The sequence below is a fragment of the Caretta caretta genome, chromosome 1 (assembly GCF_965140235.1).
Source record: "Caretta caretta isolate rCarCar2 chromosome 1, rCarCar1.hap1, whole genome shotgun sequence".
In the NCBI taxonomy this organism is placed as follows: Eukaryota; Metazoa; Chordata; order Testudines; family Cheloniidae; genus Caretta; species Caretta caretta.
The window spans coordinates 339,706,011-339,727,641 of NC_134206.1; the positions used below are offsets into that span (position 1 = coordinate 339,706,011).

Consider the following 21,631-nt stretch of genomic DNA (forward strand, 5'->3'; position numbering starts at 1 on the left):
AATTGCCAAGACAAACAAGTTTGTTTACATTTGCAGGAGATAATGCTGCCTGTTTCTTGTTTACATCATCACCTGAAAGTGAGAACAGGTGTTCTCATAGCACTGTTGCAGCCGGCATCGCAAGATATTTACGTGCCAGATGCATTAAAGATTCATATGTCCCTTCATGCTTCAACCACCATTCCAGGGGACATGCTTCCATGCTGGTGATGGGTTCTGCTCAATAACCATCCAAAGCAGTGTGGACTGACACATGTTCAATTTTCATTATCTGAGTCAGATGCCACCAGGAGAAGGTTGATTTTCTTTTTTGGTGGTTCAGGTTCTGTAGTTTCTGCAGCAGAGTGTTGCTCTTTTAAGACTTCTGAAAGCATGTTCCACAACTCGTCCCGCTCAGATTTTGGAATGCGCTTCAGATTCTTAAACCTTGGGTCAAGTGCTGTAGCTATCTTTAGAAATCTCACATTGGTACCTTCTTTGCATTTTGTGAAATCTGCACTGGAAGTGTTCTTAAAATGAACAACATGTGCTCGGTCATCATCTGAGAATGTTATAATATGAAATATATGGCAGAAGGTGGGTAAAACAGAGCCGGGGACATACAATTCCGTCACAAACGTAATTAAAGCTTTTTTTTTTTTAAATGAGCGTCATCAACATGGAAGCATGTCCTCTGGAATGGTGTCCGAAGCATGAAGAAGCATACGAATGCTTAGCATATCTGGCACATAAATACCTTGCAATGCCGGCTACAAAAGTGCCATGCAAAAGCCTGTTCTCACTTTCTGGTGACATTGTAAATAAGAAGAGGGCAGCATTATCTCCTGTAAATGTAAACTTGTTTGGCTTAGTGATTGGCTGAAGAAAAAGTAGGACTGAGTGGACTTGTAGGCTCTTAAGTTTCACATTGTTTTGTTTCTGAGTGCAGTTATATAGCAAAAAAATAAAAATCTACATTTTTAAGTTGCAATTTCATGACAAAGAGCTTGCACTACAGTACTTGTATGAGGTGAACTGAACAATACTATTTATCATTTTTACAGTGCAAATATTTGTAATAAAAAATATACACTTTGATTTCAATTACAACACAGAATACAATATGTATAAAAATGTACAATAACATCCAAAAATATTTAATACATTTCAATTGGTATTCTTTTGCTTAAACAGTGCGATTAAAACTGCAATTAATTGTGATTTTTAAAAATCGCGAATAATTTTTTTGAGTTAATCGCTGCGATTAAGCGACAGTCCTACTTATCAACAACAACGTTTTACATATTTTATTGTTAATTTGAATAAAAACTGGAATCCCAAAGATCTCACTGCATAAGAACATACGAATGGCCACAGTGGGTCAGATGAATGGTTCATCTAGCCCCATATCCTGTCTTCTGACAGTGGCCGATGCCAGATACCTCAGAAAGAAATGAACAGAATGGGGGAATTTATCGAGTGATCCATCCCATCGTCCACTCCCAGATTCTGGCAGTCAGAGGCTTAGGGACATCCAGAGCATGGGGTTGTGTCTGTGGCCATCTTGGCTAATAACCATTGATGACCCATCCTCCATAAATTTATCTAATTCTTTTTTGAATCCAGTTATAGTTGTGGCCTTCACAACATCCCCTGGCAACGAATTCCACAGGTTGATTGTGTGTTGTATGAAGAAGTACTTCCTTTTGTTTGTTTTAAACCTGCCTATTAATTTCATCACGTGACCCCTGGTCCTTGTGTTTTGTGAAAGGGCAAATAACACTTCTCTATTCATTTTCTCCACCATTCATAGTTTTATAGATTTCTATCATAACCCCCTCTTAGCTGTCTCTTTTCCAAGCTGAACAGTCCCAGTCTTTTAAATCTGTCATTATAAGGAAGCTGTTCCATACCCCTAATCATTTTTATGACCCTTCTCTATACTTTTTCCAATTCTAATATATCTTTTTTGAGATGGAGCAACCAGAACTGCACAGAGTCTTCAAGGTGTGGGCGTAGCATGGATTTATTTAGTGGCATAATCATATTTACTGTCTTATCATCTATACCTTTCCTAATGGTTACGAACGTTGTTAGCTTTTTTGACTGCTGCTGCACATTGAGTGGATATTTTCAGAGAGCTAGCCACAATGACTCCAAGATCTCTTTCTTGAGTGGTAACAGCTAATTTAGATCCCATCGTTTTTTATGTATAGTTGGGATTATGTTTGCCAGTCTACATTACTTTGCATTGATCAACATTGAATTTCATCTGCCATTTTGTTGCCTAGTCACTCAAGTTTTGTGAGATACCTTTGTAACTCTTTGTAGTCTGCTTTGGACTTAACTATCCTGAGTAATTTTGTATAGTCTGCAAACTTTGCCACCTCACTGCTCATACCTTTTCCCAGATCATTTATGAATGTTGACAGTGCTGATCTGTGACGGGGTGGACTAGGCCCTGAGGCCCTCTGCTGGAGTCCTTGTGGCCCAGCCACACTCCACCCCAGCAAAGGGCAATAGAGAGGTCCTCCAAGCTGCCTAGAGTGGCTGTGTGGGGAGCAGCCAATCAGGGCCCAGCAGGTCAGAATAAGAAGAGCTGTAGGGGACGAGGGAGTTCAGTTCCTTGCTAGAACTGGAGAAGCATGGATGGTGTGTAGCTGGCTGAAGGAGCTGCAGAATCTCAGATGAGGTAAAGCTGTCAGAAGCAAGGGAGAGTGAGAAGGAGCCCTGAGCTGGTTGTAGGGACTCCATCAGGACAAGGCTCTGAGGTCAGGGTGAAGATGGCGCAGGGCCATGGGGAAGTGGCCCAGGGAATCAGAGCAGCAGCGCGACTTAGATAAAGGGACACAGCAGACAGCTGCTATCTACAGGGTCCCTGGGCTGGGACACAGAGTAGTGGGCAGGCCTGGGTCCCCCCCCAACTCCCCATAAGCCCCAAGGTGGGAATAGACTGGACACTGAGGCACCCCCAAAGGGGGGAACTGAACTGCAGTGGCCCAGCTGGAGAGTTGTGGCTGGAAAGGCCCTAAGAGGGTGAAGACACTGCCTCCAGAGAAGGAGCCCTGGGGCACTGTTCTATTCTGGAGCAGGGACAAACTGAGACATTATAGAGGGCACTCAGAGACCCCTGTTGGATTTGTACCCCAAAAGGGATTTGCTTTGCTTTTATCTCACAGACAGACTGTATATGACTTGGATGGAGGGCTGAGTCAGCAAAGGCCCACCAAAAACAGGGAGAGAGAGAGTGCAGGCCCACACACTCAGTCAGGGGGTGCACGTGAGAGGTGAGTACAACCCTGTTACACTGGAACCAGAAGTTGGATTTATTCAGACCAGCCCCTGCAAACAACGGGATCATGGAAGAGCAAATAAGAGCTCTCTGCCAGCAGCTGTAAAGTCCCAGCAAGCTGCCCAGCAGCCACATGGCAAAACCCTGGAGGGGCTTTAACAGCAGCAACTCCAGGATCACCAGTCTCAGGCGTGGCAGGGAGCTTGACAGCCAGGCCCAGCCACTGCAGATGCTGTGAAGGAAAGAGTCGGAAGACCCCACCGTGGAGCTGCAGGTACTATGGGCAAGTGGGGCAGGTGAGATGGGTTTACCCTGATACAACCATGGCTTGTAAGGCCAGGCCAGTTGCTGTGAGAGCCACTGAGACCAGTGAAGGCCAGGCTGACCAAGACACCCGGCCACAAATGACTGAGGCTCAGGCTGTAGTGAAGGTGGAGCAGAGGACCATCAGGACTCAGTTTAGGGCTTGAAAGGCTACCCCAGGGACAATTGGTTTCTATTAGGGGGAAATGAGTCACACAAGAAGGTATTGCCCCGAGGAAAAATTCTAACTCAGGAAGGCAGTACTAGTACTATCATAGACCCAGGCCTCCCCATAATTGGCAAACCTGGGCTAGAAAAAGAAGCAGGATTGAGGCCCACAGGACAGAAATGAGAAAGCAGTTGTGGGGTTTGAAGAACGCTTTCGCTGAAGGAAAGACCTAGTCTCTTATGAGGGAAGAGAGCATGGGGAATGTACCTAATGTGTTGCAGGAACTGAGACAGGACCAGGGCTCTGAAATTACTCCAGTGGAGAAGAGCCCAATGAGAGGACAGCGGGGTTCCCTGATGGGAGGTGTCAGACAGAGGGGAAACCTGTTTCACAGGGCCTGGGAGCTCAAAGAATGACTGATAGCCAGGACTCTTGGTTGGGCACCAGGCAACCCTACAACCTGCCAAACCGGATGAATGCTCTCTGGCATGAACTAAGTAACAGGTTGAAGGCTTATGAGACCCAGATTCAGAGAATAGAATGGAGGTGGTTTCAATCAGTAAAATGGGAGCAAGAGCAGACCCACCTCAGAGTGGAGAAGGGGGAACAGCAGTGCTTTCTGCTGCAAAAGGAGCTGACTAGGCTCCAGAACCTGCTCAAGGTCCAGCCAGGATCAAAGTGCAATTTGGCTAAGGAGAAAGAGCTGGAATTATGTGGTCTGAGGTCACTACAGAAGGAAGATAGCTTGGACAGGGATATACAGCTTCCTGCTGAAGCGGAGAGCTGCCAGACTGTGGCTATAAAACCGCAGAATCTTGAAGTGGTGGCAGAGCAAGGCCACAAGCAGATCTCTGCCAAAAAGAGAAGCACTTCTCAGAGGAAAAAGGAAGGTAAAAGTGGTCCTAACATGCTGGATGTCATTCATACAATAGTGTGGGTATGAAAACAAAGTGGGTGTTGCTAAGCCAAGTATTGAAAGCAGTGGGCAAAACAGTACAGTCCCTGGTCTTTGGAAACCCTAGAAGGGATCTGAACCTGAACAGAGAGATCCTTAACTCTGAAGTGTGTGCAAGCAGTTGCATCCAGAAAGACTCCTCTCCAGATCAGGAGGCCACAGTAAGAGAGTATTTCAGGGGAAAACCCAGCTCTGTTAATCACCCTAAAGGCGATAAAAGGCTTTGACGATTTGAACGCCCTGCATGTGGTAGATTATGACATGCCACTGAATATGATGGGTTGTGTTCACTGTATGGGTAACCTACAAAAAGAGGGACCCCAGGCTGTGGTCACTTCATATTTATCTGAGGAAGACAGGGGTATTGCCAAGGACCTGGTTAACTTTCTAGTGTCAGCCAAACAAGAAGTTCCCCCTTGGCTAAAGAACATGGTTAACGAGTAACTTTGGTCGAGCCCACCTTTGAGATAGGTTGGCTCCAAATAAAAGGAGCTCCCAGGGAGACTGAGCAACGAAAACCTCTCCAGACAAAGGGGTCAGAGGAACCCTGACTAACTGGGGCAATGCAACCATTAAAAGCTCTCCAGGTAAAGAGGCCTGGAAGAGAAACCCTGATAGACAATGGCAGAGACTGCAGTGAATAGCTCTCCAGACAGAGGTTTGAGAGGAACCCAGGCTAACTGGGGCAAGGAATTGTTAAAAGCTCTCCCAGTAGAGAGGCCTAGGAGAGAAACCCTGAGGCACCAGGGCAGAGATTATCATGACTAGCTCTCCAGGTAGAAAGGTCTGGGAGTGAAGTACCCTGAAGAAGCAGGGCATAACTGACAGGTGTGCCACAGAGCTAGTTAAGGAAGGAGCCTGATCTGAAAAATCTCTTCAGGCAGAGAGGCCTGGGAGGGAACCCTGACCAAAAAAGGGGCAGAGATAGGCCTGGGAGGGAAGACAGCTCTACAGGGAGAAAGGCCTGAGGGAGAAGACCCTGATTCACTGGGGTGAGAGACTGCCAAATCTCTCCAGGCAGAGAGGCCTGGCAGGGAAACCCAGAGAGACCAGGGCAAGGACTATTAAAGCTCCCTGGATAAGAGAGGCCAGGGAGGGAGAACCATGACAAACGGGGGTACAGGCAAAGGAATTCTTCAGACAGAAAGGTTGGAGAAAGTAAATACCCTGTGAAACTAGGGCAAAAGGCTGGGTAAGCAGAGACATTACCTGCAAGAGCACCACTTCAATCTTGTGTGAGCGGGTGGTGTAGGCCCTGAGGCCCCCTGCTACACCTCGCCCCAGCAAAGGGCAGTACAGAGGTCCTCCAAGCTGCCTAGAGTGACTGTGTGGGAGGCAGCCAATCAGGACCCAGTAGGTCAGTACAAGAAGAGCTGCAGAGCAAGAGTGAGTTCAGTTCCTTGTCCAAGCTGGAGAAGTGTGGATGGCGTGCGGCTGGCTGAGGAAGCTGCAGGACCTTGGACAAGGTAGTACTGCCAGAAGCCAGGGACAGCAAGAAGGAGCCCTGAGCTGGTTGCGGGGACTCTATCAGGACAAAGCCCTGAGGTAAGGGTGTAGATGGCACAGGGCAGTGGGGAAGTGGCCCAGGGAATTAGAGCAGTTGCATAACTTAGATAAAGGGATGCAGCAGACAGCTGCTAACTAGAGGGTCCCTGGGCTGGGACCTGGAGTAGTGGGTGGGCCTGGGTCCCCTCCAACCCCCATAAGCCACAGGAGGGAGTGGCCTGGACATTGAGGCATCCCTGGGGCGGAGGGGCATGGGGGACTGAACTGCAGTGGCCCAGCTGGAAAGTTGTGGCTGGAAAGGCCCTAAGAGGGCGAAGACATTGCCTCCAGGGAAGAAGCCCTGGGGCTCTGCTTGATTTCAAAACAGACATTACAGAGCTGGACTTGTACCCTGAAAGGGGTTTGCTTTTATCTCACAGACACTGTGTATAACTTGGCCGGAGGGCTGAGACAGGTAGAGAGAGTGTCCAGGCACACGCACTCAGCCAGGGGGTGCTCGTGAGAAGTGAGTGCAAGCCCGTGACATGGCCCTAGTACAGATCCTTGGAGGACACCACCGTTTACCTCTCTCCATTCTGAGAACTGGCCATTTACTCCTAGCCTTTGTTTCTTGTTTATCCCCTGACTGCTTTTTTGCTTATGAGTCTTTGATAAGGCACCTTGTCAATGGCTTTCTGAAAGTCCAAGTACCCTATAGCCACTGGATCACCCTTGTCCACATGTTTGTTGACCCCCTCAAAGAGTTCTAGTAGATTGATGAAGCATGACTTCCCTTTACAAAAGCCATGTTGATTATTCCCCCCCCAAACAAATAGTGTTCATTTATGTGTCCTCATTCTGATTGTTCTTTACCGTAGTTTCAGTTTGCCTGGCATTGAAGTTTGGCTTACTGGCCTGTAATTGCCAGGATCCCCTTTGGAGCCCTTTTACTAATTGGCATTACATTTGCTATCCTTCAGTCATCTAGTACAGAAGCTGATTTAAGTGATAAATTACATACTGCAGTTAATAGTTCTGCAATTTCACATTTGAGTTCCTTCAGAACTCCTGGCTGAATACCATCTGTTCCTGGTGACTTATTATTTTAATTTATCAATTTGTTCCAAAGCTTCCTCTAACAACACCTCAATCTGGGACAGTTCCTCAGATTTGTAGCCTAAAAAGAATAGCTCAGGTGTGGGAATCTCCCTCACATTCCCTGCAGTGAAGAAAGATGCAAAGAATGTATTTAGCTTTTCTGCAATGGCCCTATCTTCCTTTAGCACCTCTACTGTCCAGTGGCACCACTGATTGTTTGGCAGGCTTTCTACTTCTGATGTACTTATTAAAAAACTAACAGCAAACTCTTTTTGTCTTTTGCCAGTTGCTTTTCAAACTTCTTTTTGGCATGCCTAATTATACTTTTACACTTTACTTGCCAGAGTTTATGCTCCTCCCTATTTTCTTCAGCAGGATCTGACTTCTGATTTTTAAAGGATGCCTTTTTGCCTCTAACTGCCTCTTTCACTATGATTTTTAGCCATAGTGGCATTTTTTGGTCCTCTGTTTGTTTTTTAATTTGGGGTATACATTTAGGTTGAGCCACTATTATGGTGTTATTAAAAAATATACTTCATTGATTATATATACCCAGATATTACTCCACCCCTGACTGATCTGCACTTGTCTCTTAGGAGCAGCACAATAATAGTAATCACAGAATAACCAGCATTATAGTTTAGGACAAAAATGGAAGGAAAAACTATTCACATGAAAGCACAGGGGGAATTAATTAATATTGGGTCTACTTATACAAATTGTTTATTCCTGTGTCTGGGCCAAATTTCAATCTTATGATTTAAGTACAAATTATTATTACCATCATAAAATAAAAGCTTAGATATCAATTTGGCTTTTTCCTTTTAAGAGATGTTAACCTAAGAGGAAGAACAGAAGTCTACAGGGAATGGATCACTTGATGATTACCTGGTCATTCCCTCTGGGGCATTGGCCAACGTCAGAAGACAGGATACTAGGCTAGATGGATCTTTGGTCTGACCCAGTATGGCCTTTATGTACAGAAATAACTCTGAAGCCCTTTCTGCTCTTAATTCTAGCTAAATATTAGATATCTGGGTGGTGAACAGAATGGTTGGTTTGTTTTCTTTTAAGATATAAACTGTATCTATTGACTTAGTTTTTAGAAGAGACTTGAAAAACTTGAATAAATGGGGTTTCAGATGAAGCCAATTTACAGAGTCCTTAGGTGAAAACCTGGCCCCACTGAAATCAGTGGGGCCAGGTTTTCACCCACTGAGTTTAACTGTATCTCTCCAATAAGTATACTTTCATAATTCACGGGGTTGGGGGGGTGTCATATGGCTTAATTAATTTTGGTGCTTTGAGTTCTTTGGATGATCAATCTCGCACACACGCTCACTATTCTGTCATCTGGCTAACTTCTTGTTTAAATCAGCTAGCTCACTATAGAGCAGAGTGGTTTTTTAATTTTATTAATGAGCACAGATATGTTGTGGCTTTAAACACTCGTTAAAGCCAATGTTGATTTTAATGAGTCCCTAGCCAGCTCCCCAACACAAGTGACAACAAGACAATCCAGACAGCTCAGTCAGAAACCTGTTTGGAATTTCCCTTAATCAGTTTCTCACCTGCCAAGATTGTCCAGGGTATGTTTCTCTTGTAGCAGGTAAGTCAGCTGTACAGCCAGCTGTTCTTTTTCCTCATGTATCTTCTCTCTTGCTTCTCTCTCCGCGTGGAAGTCAGAACAATAAACCTCCATCTGGTCAGAAAAAATAAAATCATGTTCAGCATTACTATTTAGACCAGATCTAACGCTATCCGTGTATAAATTAATCTCATTTGCCAACACAGCCAACCAGTGTGGTGTTTGTATTGAAACAGCCCCTCTAAGCCCCAACCAAAATCAGTGCCCGAGTTGTGCTAGAAGCTGCACATACACAGGGAAAGGCCTACTCCAAGACCCAAAGAGCTAATAGCAAAGAGAGGCTGGAAGAAATCAGGCATCTCCATTTTACAGGCAGGACTGATGCAAAGACAGTGAGCAGGTGACTTGTTCAAGGTCACACAGAAAATCTCTAGCAGAGCTAGAAACTGGTCCCAGAGTTCCAGTTCAAGACCAGCCTTCTTCCTAGTCACACTTTACACCCATGACCTCACTTAATTTGACTAAAACTACCCCTCTAACATTAAGGGAGCCCACTGAAAATAGATTTTTGTTCTATATCAACTACCAAACTTTTTATTGGTGGTGTGAAACTGTCACATTCCAGACTCGTTTAGTTCCCAGAAATCCCATCCACTAAGGTCAATGGAAGCTGGGAATTCACAGAAGTACAGATTCTATAAAGATCTGTAGGGGAAACTCAAAAAGGGAATTATATATCTGGATTCTTGTAAGTCTGTTTTAAACTAATCAGAGCAATTGCTCGAGACATTAGGGTTTTCCTTCCAATTTCTGAACAGTAGGAAGGAGAACTATCCAAGCCTCCCTGACTTTTCTGAAGGGCACCCCATACCTGAGCTCTGAGGACAGCCATGGTTTCAAGGTCTTCCTCCTGCTTAGCAATAATCTGCTTCATTTCATCCATCTGTAGCTGTTTTGTAGCCAAAGCTCTCTCTGCCAGCTCTAGCTTTTTATTCAGGTCCTCTACCACCGCCTTATCCACTCTCTCCAACTGCAAGGAAGAATTCATTTAAATGGCCTGACTTCTTCTCTTCCCCCCACCCCCCCCCCCCAAATCTATCAGCTCAGGGCTACTTCCAGCTCTGATATACAGTTCCCACCAGTTCCCACTGTGTCAAGCCCAAAAGGAATCTCTTTATGCAGTCTATGAAGGAGATCTTACTATTCAGTATTAAAAAAAAAAAGGGGGTGGGTGGGGGGGGGGAAGGTCTCTGTTAAAAGTACTGAGAAAAGCAACCAAGTTCAAAGTTAAGGTTTAATTAACCCTTTTGCAACATACATTGTATAGTATTTTATTATATGTATTCCAGGAGCCCCAGTGATAGATTGGGACCTGATCGTGTGAGGCACTGTAAAAAACATAACTAAAAAGATGATCCTTGCTCCAAAGACCTTACTTTCTTAAGAGTACACTAATATTTAGATGCTTAACTTCTGGCTCTTGAGTTGGGACAGACTTAGAATTGCTCAAATGTATGCAACTGTGTCGCATTGCAGTAGCTTGCAGCCTACAGAGGATATCAGTAGTAACACAGCAGAGATGTGGTGGTTCTTTAATTGAAGTGGTGGGAGGTGGCATTTGTGTTCTTGGAGCAGGAGATGTCTAGGTCTGTCCTTACACCATAGCTGCATAGATTTAATGGTCATTAGTATGGTAAAGCTGAAAAATCATGAAGTCCTCGGCCAAAATATTGTTACAATCCACATTCATTTCTCTCCCCTAAAATTCATTGCAATTTCTCTTCATAACCAGTTTACCTCGTTGTTTTTTAGTTCTTCAATGGTTTTCATTGCATTAGTGAGTTCAGGGAGAAGCTTACTGTAGGTATGCTGCAAGTCAGAAAACTTTGCCCTGTTTAAGACAAAAAAAATTACATGGAAATGATCCTTCTATCATCTTCCATTTTGTTAAATTGTTCCACTGGCTCCCGCTTTAGGATTTCTTTCATCACTCCTTCCCATCAAACTTTCAAATCTCCAGAGTTTAAGACACACTGATCCAGAAAGCTGAAGGACTAACTATATCAACTATCAGAATTTTCTCCAGTCTGACTTTTTACTTTTACAGGAGGGGGGAAAAAAAAGGAGGGGCAAAAAACAGTCAACAACTTACAAATGATATTTCAGTCTGATAAAAAGTAGCCTTCTACCCCTCACCATACCCTCTCTCTCAAGGTCTCTGGAGCTAGTCTTCTCACAGATTTCAAGTCCAGAAGGGACCATTCCAATCACTTAAATCAGGCCTCCTGCATTACAGGCCAAAGACTCTCACCCAATAATTTCAGCATCAAGCCCACAGCTTCTGAGAGAGAGAGAGAGTGCATATCTTTTCAAAAAAAGAGAGCTAGTCTGGACTGGAAGGCTTCAAGTGAAGGAGAATTTGCCATGTCCCTAGGTAAAGAGTGGCTACTTACCCTCATGGTTAAAAATGTGCCCCTTATTTCCAGTCAGACTTTGTCTAGCTTCAGCTTCTGGCCATTGGATCTCATTATGCTTTTTTCTGCTAGATTAAGTTGCCATATACTATCCAGGTAGGTGCTTACAGACCATAGAACAGTCACTTCTTTAACATTTCTTCATTAAATAAAACAGAATGAGCTAAGCTTTTGAATCAGTGTCTCAACAGCTTTTAATTCTTTTATGACTCTTATTTGTGGAGCGTCTCACCAAAACACTGATCCCAGTAGAGTTTGGAGGCACTGGTGTTTCCCATGCCCTTTTCTCTCTCTTTCTGAGCAGCTTGGTTTTTCGCCTTCCTCTGCAGCATGGGTCATTTGTAGGTTTAAGCTAGTGTAAATGGTGGATTCTCTATAACTTGAAGTCTTTAAGCCATGATTTGAGGACTTCAGTAATTCAGCCAGAGTTTAGGGGTCTACTACAGGAATGGGTGGGTGAGGTTCTGTGGCCTGCAATGTGCAGGAGGTCAGACTAGATGATCATGATGGTCCCTTCTGACCTTAGAGTGTAGGAGACTTCATCCATTCTCCTGGTGCCCTCTGGGCCATTTGGGTTGCTTCCTCTAAAGCAGGGATTCTCAAACTTTATTGGACTGTGACCCCCTTCAAACAACAAAAATTGCTTTGTGACCCCCAGGAAGGGGCCTAAGCCTGCCCAAGCCCCTGCTACCCTGGGAGGAGGAAGCCTGAGCCCTGCTGCCCTGGGCTGAGGGAGGGGGGCAAAGCCTGGGTCTTCAGCCCAGGCAGGAGGCCTGTAACCTGGGCCCTGCCATCCAGGACTGAAGCCCTCAGTTGCCCCCGGATAGTGGGGCTTGGGCTTTGGCCCCAAGCTCCAGCAAGTCTAATGCCAGCCCTGGCGACCCCATTAAAATGGGGCTGTGACCCACTTGGGGGTTCCAACCCACAGTTTGAGAACCGCTGCTCTAGAGCACTGTGCTCATGACCAGAGAGCATCCAGTAACAATGTGAACATGTCTACAAACATTTGAGTATCCAGGGTACTGTCTTGTTCCCACCAGAGTAATGCTCAGTTCCCAAGCCTTTCCTTAATGTAATTATGTTCAAGCCCTACATATAACTGATTGCGGCTTTTGGGTCCAAGGAAGTGACAAATCAGGGAATGCTCAGGAGAGCCAGTTATAATCCAACTGATCTGCCTTGGTACTGAAATGCCTGGTAGACCTTGGTCAGTATCTGCAAGCATAAACTGCTTGTCTTGACTTTCAAGGCCCTTCACAGCCTATCCTAAAATTTGCATCTATGTATGTCAGACTGGAGTAGTTCAGTTTTATGGCTGGTCACATGTAGCCATCATTTGGATGTAACCATCAGAGGGAACGTTCCTCAGATTTATCCTTAAAAAAGAATTCAGCTGTTTCTCCACTTTCTTTTGTAAGCCAAATGAAGAAAATGCCTACTGTGTAACAACCTGGGGAAATTAAACTTAGTCCAGGCAAGTGAAATTACTAACTGGCTGCTGGACAAACCTACCAACCTGCAGAAATTCCTGCTGATTGGGAGATGGGCTCCATGCTACACGCTGGGGACAGCATACGGGTAACTAGCCAAGTAGTCTTACCCACAATACAGTTTTGAATGTTTGTGCAGCTCCATAGGAAGAATTTAGTAAAATACGGTAACACTTTGCCTAGCCTATCCATTTCTTCCCCTTTTGTAGGGAAAAAGCCAAGATGGGAAGCCAGTTTACATTTGTCCTCAGGCTAGACACAGTAAGTTAATGTACCCAATGTTTGAAGGCAGGGATCAGTTTAGATCTGCAACATGTCCCTGAGACAGCAAAGTACAACTTGTATACAGCTAGAGAAGGGCACAAGTCAGAGGTTAGAGCTGGGATTTCCCCAAAGGTTGGGGCTCTTTGAATATGAAAATCCACTTTGGGCCTATTGTACAGAGGTTTGAACTGTCAAAACTTTGATAAACTGAGGCTATCTGGATCCAGGGTTCCAGTTCAGATTAATCTCTACAAGCTCAATTTAATGTGGAGGGTGGGAGTGTGTGTGTACACAGTCACATCTGAGATTCAGTTACTCCTTGGACACATTACCATAGATTCTCACCCACTTGACCTATCTCTTTGTAAGGTTCAAAATCTTGTCGCACTCACTTTTCTTCCTCTGTTTTGGCTTGTTCCAGTTTGAGCTCTGACTGCATGCTCTCCACCTGAAGCTCCAGCTTTTTAATGGTATATAGGAGCTGCTGCCTCTCATCCAAATCTGCAGAAGTAGCAGAGTTTTTTCTTTCAAGTATCTGACACCTGACCAAAAGGAAAGAGAGTTGTTATCTTTCCTATCTCCCTTTCTTGATGAAAATCATCATGATGGGTATCAGACAAAGAACCTACATTTGTGATTAATTTACCCCCAAAGCTTATTTCATGAGACTGAAGGAAAAACCCATGCACAACTGTAAAAAAAAAAAAAAAAAAAAATTGAACTATAGGTTTTCCTTAGGTTATACGCTCTCAAAAAGATGGGAATCGTGGCTAAAAGTTTTTTAAAATGGGTGCCGAAAGTGCGGCTCTTACATTCTTTTTTTATGCACCTAATTAAGTGGCCTGATTTTCAAGTGTGCTGAGAACTCCTGTGAATAATGGTTCAAATTGGGCCCTTAATTGCTTTTTTTAAGATTGCAAAACCCTTCCTTCAAGGGATTTCATTTATTTTAAAATGCCCTTTCACACCAGGAAGGATTAAATCCTCAGTCAGTAAATCAGGATTCCTGTGGTCTATTTCTAACTCTGCTTGACTTGTGATGGCATCTCAGATCTTGTGAAAGCCACTGAGGACTAGATCCTCAAAGGTATTTTAGGCACTTAACTCCCACTGAAATAAGTAGTAGTCAGGTGCCTAAATACCTTTGGATGCTGGGCCTCTGTTTCCCCACCTGTAAAATGAAATTAATACATATCCACTTCTCAGAAGTATCCTAAGGTTTAATCAATAATAATACCTAGCTTTAATATAGTGCTTTTCATAAGTAGGTCTCAAAGCACTAGTTAGTGTTTGTAAAGCTTGTTAAACTCCTCTGATAGAAGGGGTTATGAATATTAAGATTATCATCAGCACAATCAAGCATCTCAGCAGAACATTTCCTTTTCTGAGCCTTACTTTTCTTGAAGCCTCTTCTGGATCAGCTCCGCTTCTTCTAATTTAGCATGTGCCTCCTGAAGCTCTTTGAAGAGGGATGACACCTGCAGGTTCAGGGTTTCTATTTCACTACCAACCTGTTAGAGAGAAAGAAAGTATACTCAGACAATTCAAGATTTGAAAATTGCAAACACTCGACAGCTATATCAGGCAAGAACCATTCTCTTTCTAAAGAGAATAGCACAAATCATTCAGCACCAGTAAACTCTGTTCCACTGTGAGATTAATATAAAGATCTTGCAGTTACTGAGCATTCCTAAAGAAAGCAGAGCTGCAATTTTGGGCACCGCAAACTTCTTTAAAATTGTGGGGAAATGGGCAATAATTCAGATAAGAGTATTATTAATTTCCAGTAGTGCCCATAACATGCTAGGCCCTGTTCAGACAGAAAAGGCACCATATCAAAGAGTTCACAATTTAAAGACTATCAAAAAATAAAGATTGAGACTCATAGAAATGTAGGGATGGAAGGGACCTTAAGGGGTCATCTAGTCCAGCCCCCTGTGATGTAAAATAGGCCAAGTAAACCTACACCATCCCTGATGGGTGTTTGTCCAACCTGTTCTTAAAATCCTTCAATGACCGGGATTCCACAATCTTCTTTGAAAGCCTATTCCACTGTTTAACTATCCTTATAAGGTTTTTCCTAATATCTAACCTAAGTCACCTTTTGCTGCAGACTACTTCTGGCCAACCTTCAGGGGACACAGAGAGCAACTGATCACAGTCCTCGTTTTAACATCTCTGAACATATCTGAAGACTTATCAGCTCCCCACCCATGTCCTCTTTTCTCAAGACTAAGCGCACACACCCCTTTTTTTTAAGCATGTCCTCGTAAGTCAGGTTTTCTAAACTTTTTATCATTTTATGCCTCTCCTCTGGGCTCTCCCCAATTTGTAGAGCAAAGTGGCTTGAGTTAGTGACTGACCACCTCTTATAAATACAATGCAATGTTCATAGAATCATAGAATATTAGGGTTGGAAGGGACCTCAGGAGGTCATCTCGTCCAACCCCCTGCTCAAAGCAGGACCAATCCCCAATTAAATCATCCCAGCCAGTGCTTTGTCAAGCCTGACCTTAAAAACTTCTAAGGAAGGAGATTCTACCACCTCCCTAGGTAACGCATTCCAGTGTTTCACCACCCTCCTAGTGAAAAAGTTTTTCCCTAATATCCAACCTAAACCTCCCCCACTGCAACTTGAGACCATTACTCCTCGTTCTGTCATCTGCTACCATTGAGAACAGTCTAGAGCCATCCTCTTTGGAACCCCCTTTTAGGTAGTTGAAAGCAGCTATCAAATCCCCCCTCATTCTTCTCTTCTGCAGACTAAACAATCCCAGTTCCCTCAGCCTCTCCTCATAAGTCATGCGTTCCAGACCCCTAATCATTTTTGTTGCCCTTCGCTGGATTCTCTCCAATTTATCCACATCCTTCTTGTAGTGTGGGGCCCAAAACTGGACACAGTACTCCAGATGAGGCCTCACCAATGTCGAATAGAGGGGGACGATCACGTCCCTCGATCTGCTCGCTATGCCCCTACTTATACATCCCAAAATGCCATTGGCCTTCTTGGCAACAGGGGCACACTGCTGACTCATATCCAGCTTCTCGTCCACTGTCACCCCTAGGTCCTTTTCCGCAGAACTGCTGCCTAGCCATTCGGTCCCTAGTCTGTAACTGTGCATTGGGTTCTTCCGTCCTAAGTGCAGGACCCTGCACTTATCCTTATTGAACCTCATCAGATTTCTTTTGGCCCAATCCTCCAATTTGTCTAGGTCCCTCTGTATCCTATCCCTGCCCTCCAGCGTATCTACCACTCCTCCCAGTTTAGTATCATCTGCAAATTTGCTGAGAGTGCAATCCACACCATCCTCCAGATCATTTATGAAGATATTGAACAAAACCGGCCCCAGGACCAACCCCTGGAGCACTCCACTTGACACCGGCTGCCAACTAGACATGGAGCCATTGATCACTACCCATTGAGCCCGACAATCTAGCCAACTTTCTACCCACCTTATAGTGCATTCATCCAGCCCATACTTCTTTAACTTGCTGACAAGAATACTGTGGGAGACCATGTCAAAAGCTTTGCTAAAGTCAAGAAACAATACATCCACTGCTTTCCCTTCATCCACAGAACCAGTAATCTCATCATAGAAGGCGATTAGATAGTTAGATATCTCTTTGAAACAAAGTTATTCCCAAGTACACCTCAAACTTGCTATCCTCAGTCAGATGTCTTCATGTAGGCATCACAGCAGAAACAGAACATCAGGAGGGACTTCAATGTAGAGAGGTTAGGTGCCAACCGGAACTACAATCCTCCCAATTACCAGTTCTGAATCACTAAATAGCATGTCTCCTTCCATAGTAGGGGCAGAAACTGAGGATATAGGGAGTGTTTATATTTTATTAGATACCTATATTAAAAAACCCCAAACAACCCCCAATCTAAGCCAGTCTTATACAGCACATCTTCGTACCACGATAGGAAGCCTTCAGTTCTGACATTTTAAAAGGATGAATGGAATGAATATTTATTTCTGGATTCTTGTGGGATCAGCAGCACAAGTAGAGAAAGTGAATAAAAAAGGTACCGGGGGTAGCCGTGTTAGTCTGTATCCACAAAAACAATGAGGAGTCTGGTGGCACCTTAAAGACTAACAGATTTATTTGGGCATAAGCTTTCATGGGTAAATAACCCTTCTTTATTCATCTGAAGAAATGGGTTATTTACTCCTTCACATAACACAAGAACCAAGGGGTCACCCAGTGAAATTAATAAGCAGCAGGTTTAAAACAAACAAAAGGAATTGTGTCTTCAGATGACGCACAGTCAACCTGTGGAACTCCTTGCCGGGGTTATCATAAAGGCCAAAAGTATAACAGGGTTCAAAAAAGAATTAGACAAGTTCCTGAAGGATAGGTCCATCAATGGCTATTAGCCAAGATGGTCAGAGATGCAACCTCATGATCTGGATGTCCATAGCCTCTGATTTCCAGAAGCTGGGAGGGGACAGGGGATGGATCACTTGATTGCCTGTTCTGTTCATTCTCTCTGAAGCATGTGGTAGAGCCCTACAGTGGGATTGGGATCCCACAGGACCTGCTGCCATAATAGCGAGAGCAGGTAAAATGTATTTTGTTGTGATTGGGATTGGGTGGGCTAAAAAAGCAGATTGTAGTAATTTGCGGGCAAACACTAAATCTCTTGTCAGTTTGTCAAAGAGTTTCAGCAATGTAAAGCAAGTTTTGTTTTTTTAAATAAAGATTTTAATACTTAAATTTAAGCAAGGGATAGAAAGATTTTATTTCTATTATAACAAGAGTTAAAGTATTTTTTTAACATGGTTTAAGCAAGATTTGTTTTATTCTTTTAGTGGTAAAAATTTTATCTGAATTCTGTATAATAAAATATATTAACAGACTATTTATTTTTAGAAGCATGGGGGAAATCTGTCTGTCTTGCAGGATCCAAGGTTTTTGTGGGTGGGAGTGGGATAAAAATGGAACAAACAATGCAGGAGTGGGTGGGAGTAGGTATTGCAGGGCAGGACGGGAGCAGGATTAAAAAAATTGTCCTATGCAGAGCTCTAGCACCTAGCATTGGCCACTTCTGGAACAGAGAATACTCGGCTAGATGGACTATTGGGCTGAACCAATATGGCCACTCTTACATTCGTATGTTATGTTCTTTACCCAGAAGAGAAGGAAAAGGATTTCTAGCAAAACTGCATACATCTGCAACAGATTATCCCCACCATGAGAATCTCTGCCTCCAGGCTCTCTCATTATGGCTTCAAACCACTTGTAAATTATTTAGACAAAATATTTCTGAAGTTAATGAGAAATAATTTGTTTCCCCTCCACCCCCAAAATTTGTTGTAATGAAAACGCATATGCAAAAATGAAGCAATCCCACATAATTAAAACAAAACACTGATTTGAATTAGTCAGCTGTCCACATTATTGCAAGCCACGTTCAGTGCCTGGTATCAGAAGATAACTTCTTCAAAAACTCATGGTGATGAATCCATGGGTCAGTCACCAACAAAACCAGCACCATTCAGGATCTGCATTTGGACAAGATGTGTATGCTGCACCAATACCTGATTTAAATCCAGATTCAGCCCCCCCCATAATACAGCTCATCCTCACACACTACTCAACATAACACAAACTGAGCAAAATCCTAGAAGACAAAGGAAAGAGCTGCAGCAGTTGTGTTCCCCTCCAACTTTAGAAGCAGAAGATACTCCAGACCCAAATCCTTAGAATTGTTCCACATGGTCTCTGAAGCTAAGGACAAGAGAAATCTAGGACTCTTGCTGGTCTGCAGACTTCTAAACATAGACCCTGCAGATTTCCTGGAGGAGCTGGACCTGCTACCTAGTATAGCAGTTAAAAATGCCCAGTTTAATTGTCTCTAGTTACTGTGACTTCCACAAACACCAACACATCATAATATCACATGCATGGAACCATGAGATTCAAATTAACTCACTCCAGCCCCATGCAATCAGCCTGGCACATACTGGATTGGATCTTCATTCTTGGAGTAGACACCTTTAAGTTTTTAGCCATCTTAAAAGGCTCTCTCATTTCATCCAAGGTGCTGACAAGCTAGAAGAACACCAGTCATTTACGGATGACTGCCATTGACTCCTATGACCTACTGAAACCACGATGGTTCACAAGCTACATCAGATGAAGCACAAGGCCGGAACACAGGCGGTGTAAGACCCACTCCAAATCCATCCATGAGCAGCACAATCCCACTTCCAAAACAAAAGCAAAGAACATTTTACTCCTCTGCCATCACAGCTACAAAACAGCTACCAGCAGCTGACTCCAAGACCAAAGCACCAGCCACCAAAGGAGCTCTCTTTTTAATTTGCAGAAAATCAAATACTAGAGGAACTTCCCATGGCAGCAAACTGAGAAGCAGCCCAGACAGTATTAACCACTCCTTACAGAAAACAGTTAGGCCCTAACTCATGCACAATAAAGTGCTGGAAGCCCTTGGAAACATTTGAATGCTGTGCTTTGTCACAGGTGAACACCATTGAAGATCAAGTACTCCCATTAGCACTGGGCACAGTCAACACAGTCTTCTGAGAAGCAACTCTGCCATCCTCATTGCAAAATGCAATAGCCCAATCCTCAACAAAACCCCAACACTTAGCGCAGACTACCTCTCCAACACCTGCCTCCGAACAGGAAAGTAACGACAGGCAAACTCCAGCATCATGTGACCTCTCAACTTCGTGAAAACTTCAAGACCAGGGGACAGCATAGCCACAACCTTAGTGGCACTTTAAGACAACTCTCCTCCTAACAGTTGATGAAGGCCATCTCCAAGCTGCTGCTGACCCATCTACATGACACAGCTGGAGAAGGTGGTACAGCACTGCAACAGCTGCAGTCTTCCCTCTCACACCAGACTCAGTGGTGATGGGCAACTGCTCCTGGTCCCCAAGGGCTCTCACCTGCATAGTCTCCAAAAGATCCACCCTGCTCTCCTGGCCCCCTACAACATCTGCATTGGCAAGAAGCTGCTTGGAGAGTTGGTGAAACAACAGAAACTCTGCTGCCAACAATATATTAAGAAAACCCAGCTGTACACTTCATGTTTTCACAGATGCAGCCAGCACAGTCATAAGTATGTCACAATGCCTACATCTGGATCAAGGGTATCTGACTCAACCTGAACCCAGACAAGACTGAAGTAGTCAGAAGAGGAAAATACTTGAAGAAATTTGCTGGGACATCTCCCACTCTGTTCATCAGACTGGTATGGAGAGGTAGTTTGCCTGGGACACCCACCATCCCCTAAATGACCAGGCAGTATCAGTGGCTGGGACTCCCCTTCAAGTGGTTTGTGACAGCAAACTCCGCCCCCCCCCTCCAAAAAAAAACCAAATGAAAAACCAACCACACACAGCACCACCTTCTTCCACCTTCAGCAGCTACAATCCTCCACCCCTTCTTCCTTGAAGATCTAGCCCCAATAATCCACGTTTGTCACCTTCAGACTTGATTACTATAATTCACTGTACTTATGGCTAAACATTTGAGCAACAGAAAAACCAACTTATGCAGATACAACTGCCAGTCACTGTGAGCTTACTACTTTGTTCTCCATTGGCTCCCACCGTCAGTTCAAGGCCTTAATTCAAAGGATTAAGACCCAGCTATATCTGCAACTGCATCTATGTCCAAGACAGTTGTGCTCCTCCATGGCAATGAACTCACCAAAATCAGGGGGGAAAATACATTAATGCTAGGAGAGAAATAACCCCCATCCAAACATGGATTCAGGCCTGAACTCTGCAGCTAGGGTCGGTGTTTTACACCACATTGCCAGTGGATTGTGGCCCAAGACATGGGAGGATTACTCCAAATTAGAGAGATCCTCTGTGGGCATAAAAGATCCTATGTCACTCCTTTGTGCCCTGTTTAGAGGGCATGGTCAAGGTAGTTGGGCATGAGTGTGACTCCACTAACTGCTTCTTGGGGCTATTGGTAGTTTGTGTAATTTAGAACACCCTTCAGGAGAACCAGTCCAGGATCAGAGGAGCATGGAGTTCACCTTTGTATCTTCCTCTTGAACTTTGCCCAATTCTTCTCAGGTGCAGCCAAAGGGCTGGACCCTTGTATCATTAACACTAATCTTGCCTGCCCCCAACAAGTTCTTTGTAGTTGCTCAAAATCGTGTCCCCAGATGACTGCTACGTACTCTCTTTGCACTTTCATCCTCTTCTTTTGCCCATTCCGTTTGAGTTCCAGTCTCCAGATAATCAGCCACTTCCTTCTCCAACTTCGATAGCCTGAGAAACATAAGGAATCAATGATGATAGTTTCAACACACATTCAGTATGAGATAATGAGCATTTTAAAAAGTGGGAGCATTCAGAGACCATATGCTATTGCTGTATATATTACTCTAACATTAACATTTCCCGCATAAGTCAGAATTAAAAATATATAAGCACACAGTGAAATATGAAGATATGTCCAGAAGCTGATTTATTTTTTTGGATTCTCCTACATACCTTGCCCTTACTTCATTTTATATATAAAGACATACAAGT

At 44.0% G+C, this 21,631-nt stretch overlaps 1 protein-coding gene across 3 annotated transcripts in view; it reads right to left on the reverse strand.

The window, feature by feature from the left end:
• OPTN (optineurin) overlaps positions 1–21,631 on the reverse strand; it is a 42,367-nt gene that overhangs the window by 3,759 nt on the left and 16,977 nt on the right. For all 3 annotated transcript variants that reach the window (XM_048836575.2, XM_048836576.2, XM_048836577.2), the window contains exons 7-12: positions 21,277–21,367; positions 14,493–14,608; positions 13,490–13,639; positions 10,667–10,760; positions 9,741–9,899; positions 8,853–8,983 (exon numbers count right to left, since the gene is read on the reverse strand). In XM_048836575.2, coding sequence (XP_048692532.1) covers positions 8,853–8,983; positions 9,741–9,899; positions 10,667–10,760; positions 13,490–13,639; positions 14,493–14,608; positions 21,277–21,367 — 741 coding nt within the window. The remainder of the gene's footprint in view (positions 1–8,852; positions 8,984–9,740; positions 9,900–10,666; positions 10,761–13,489; positions 13,640–14,492; positions 14,609–21,276; positions 21,368–21,631) is intronic.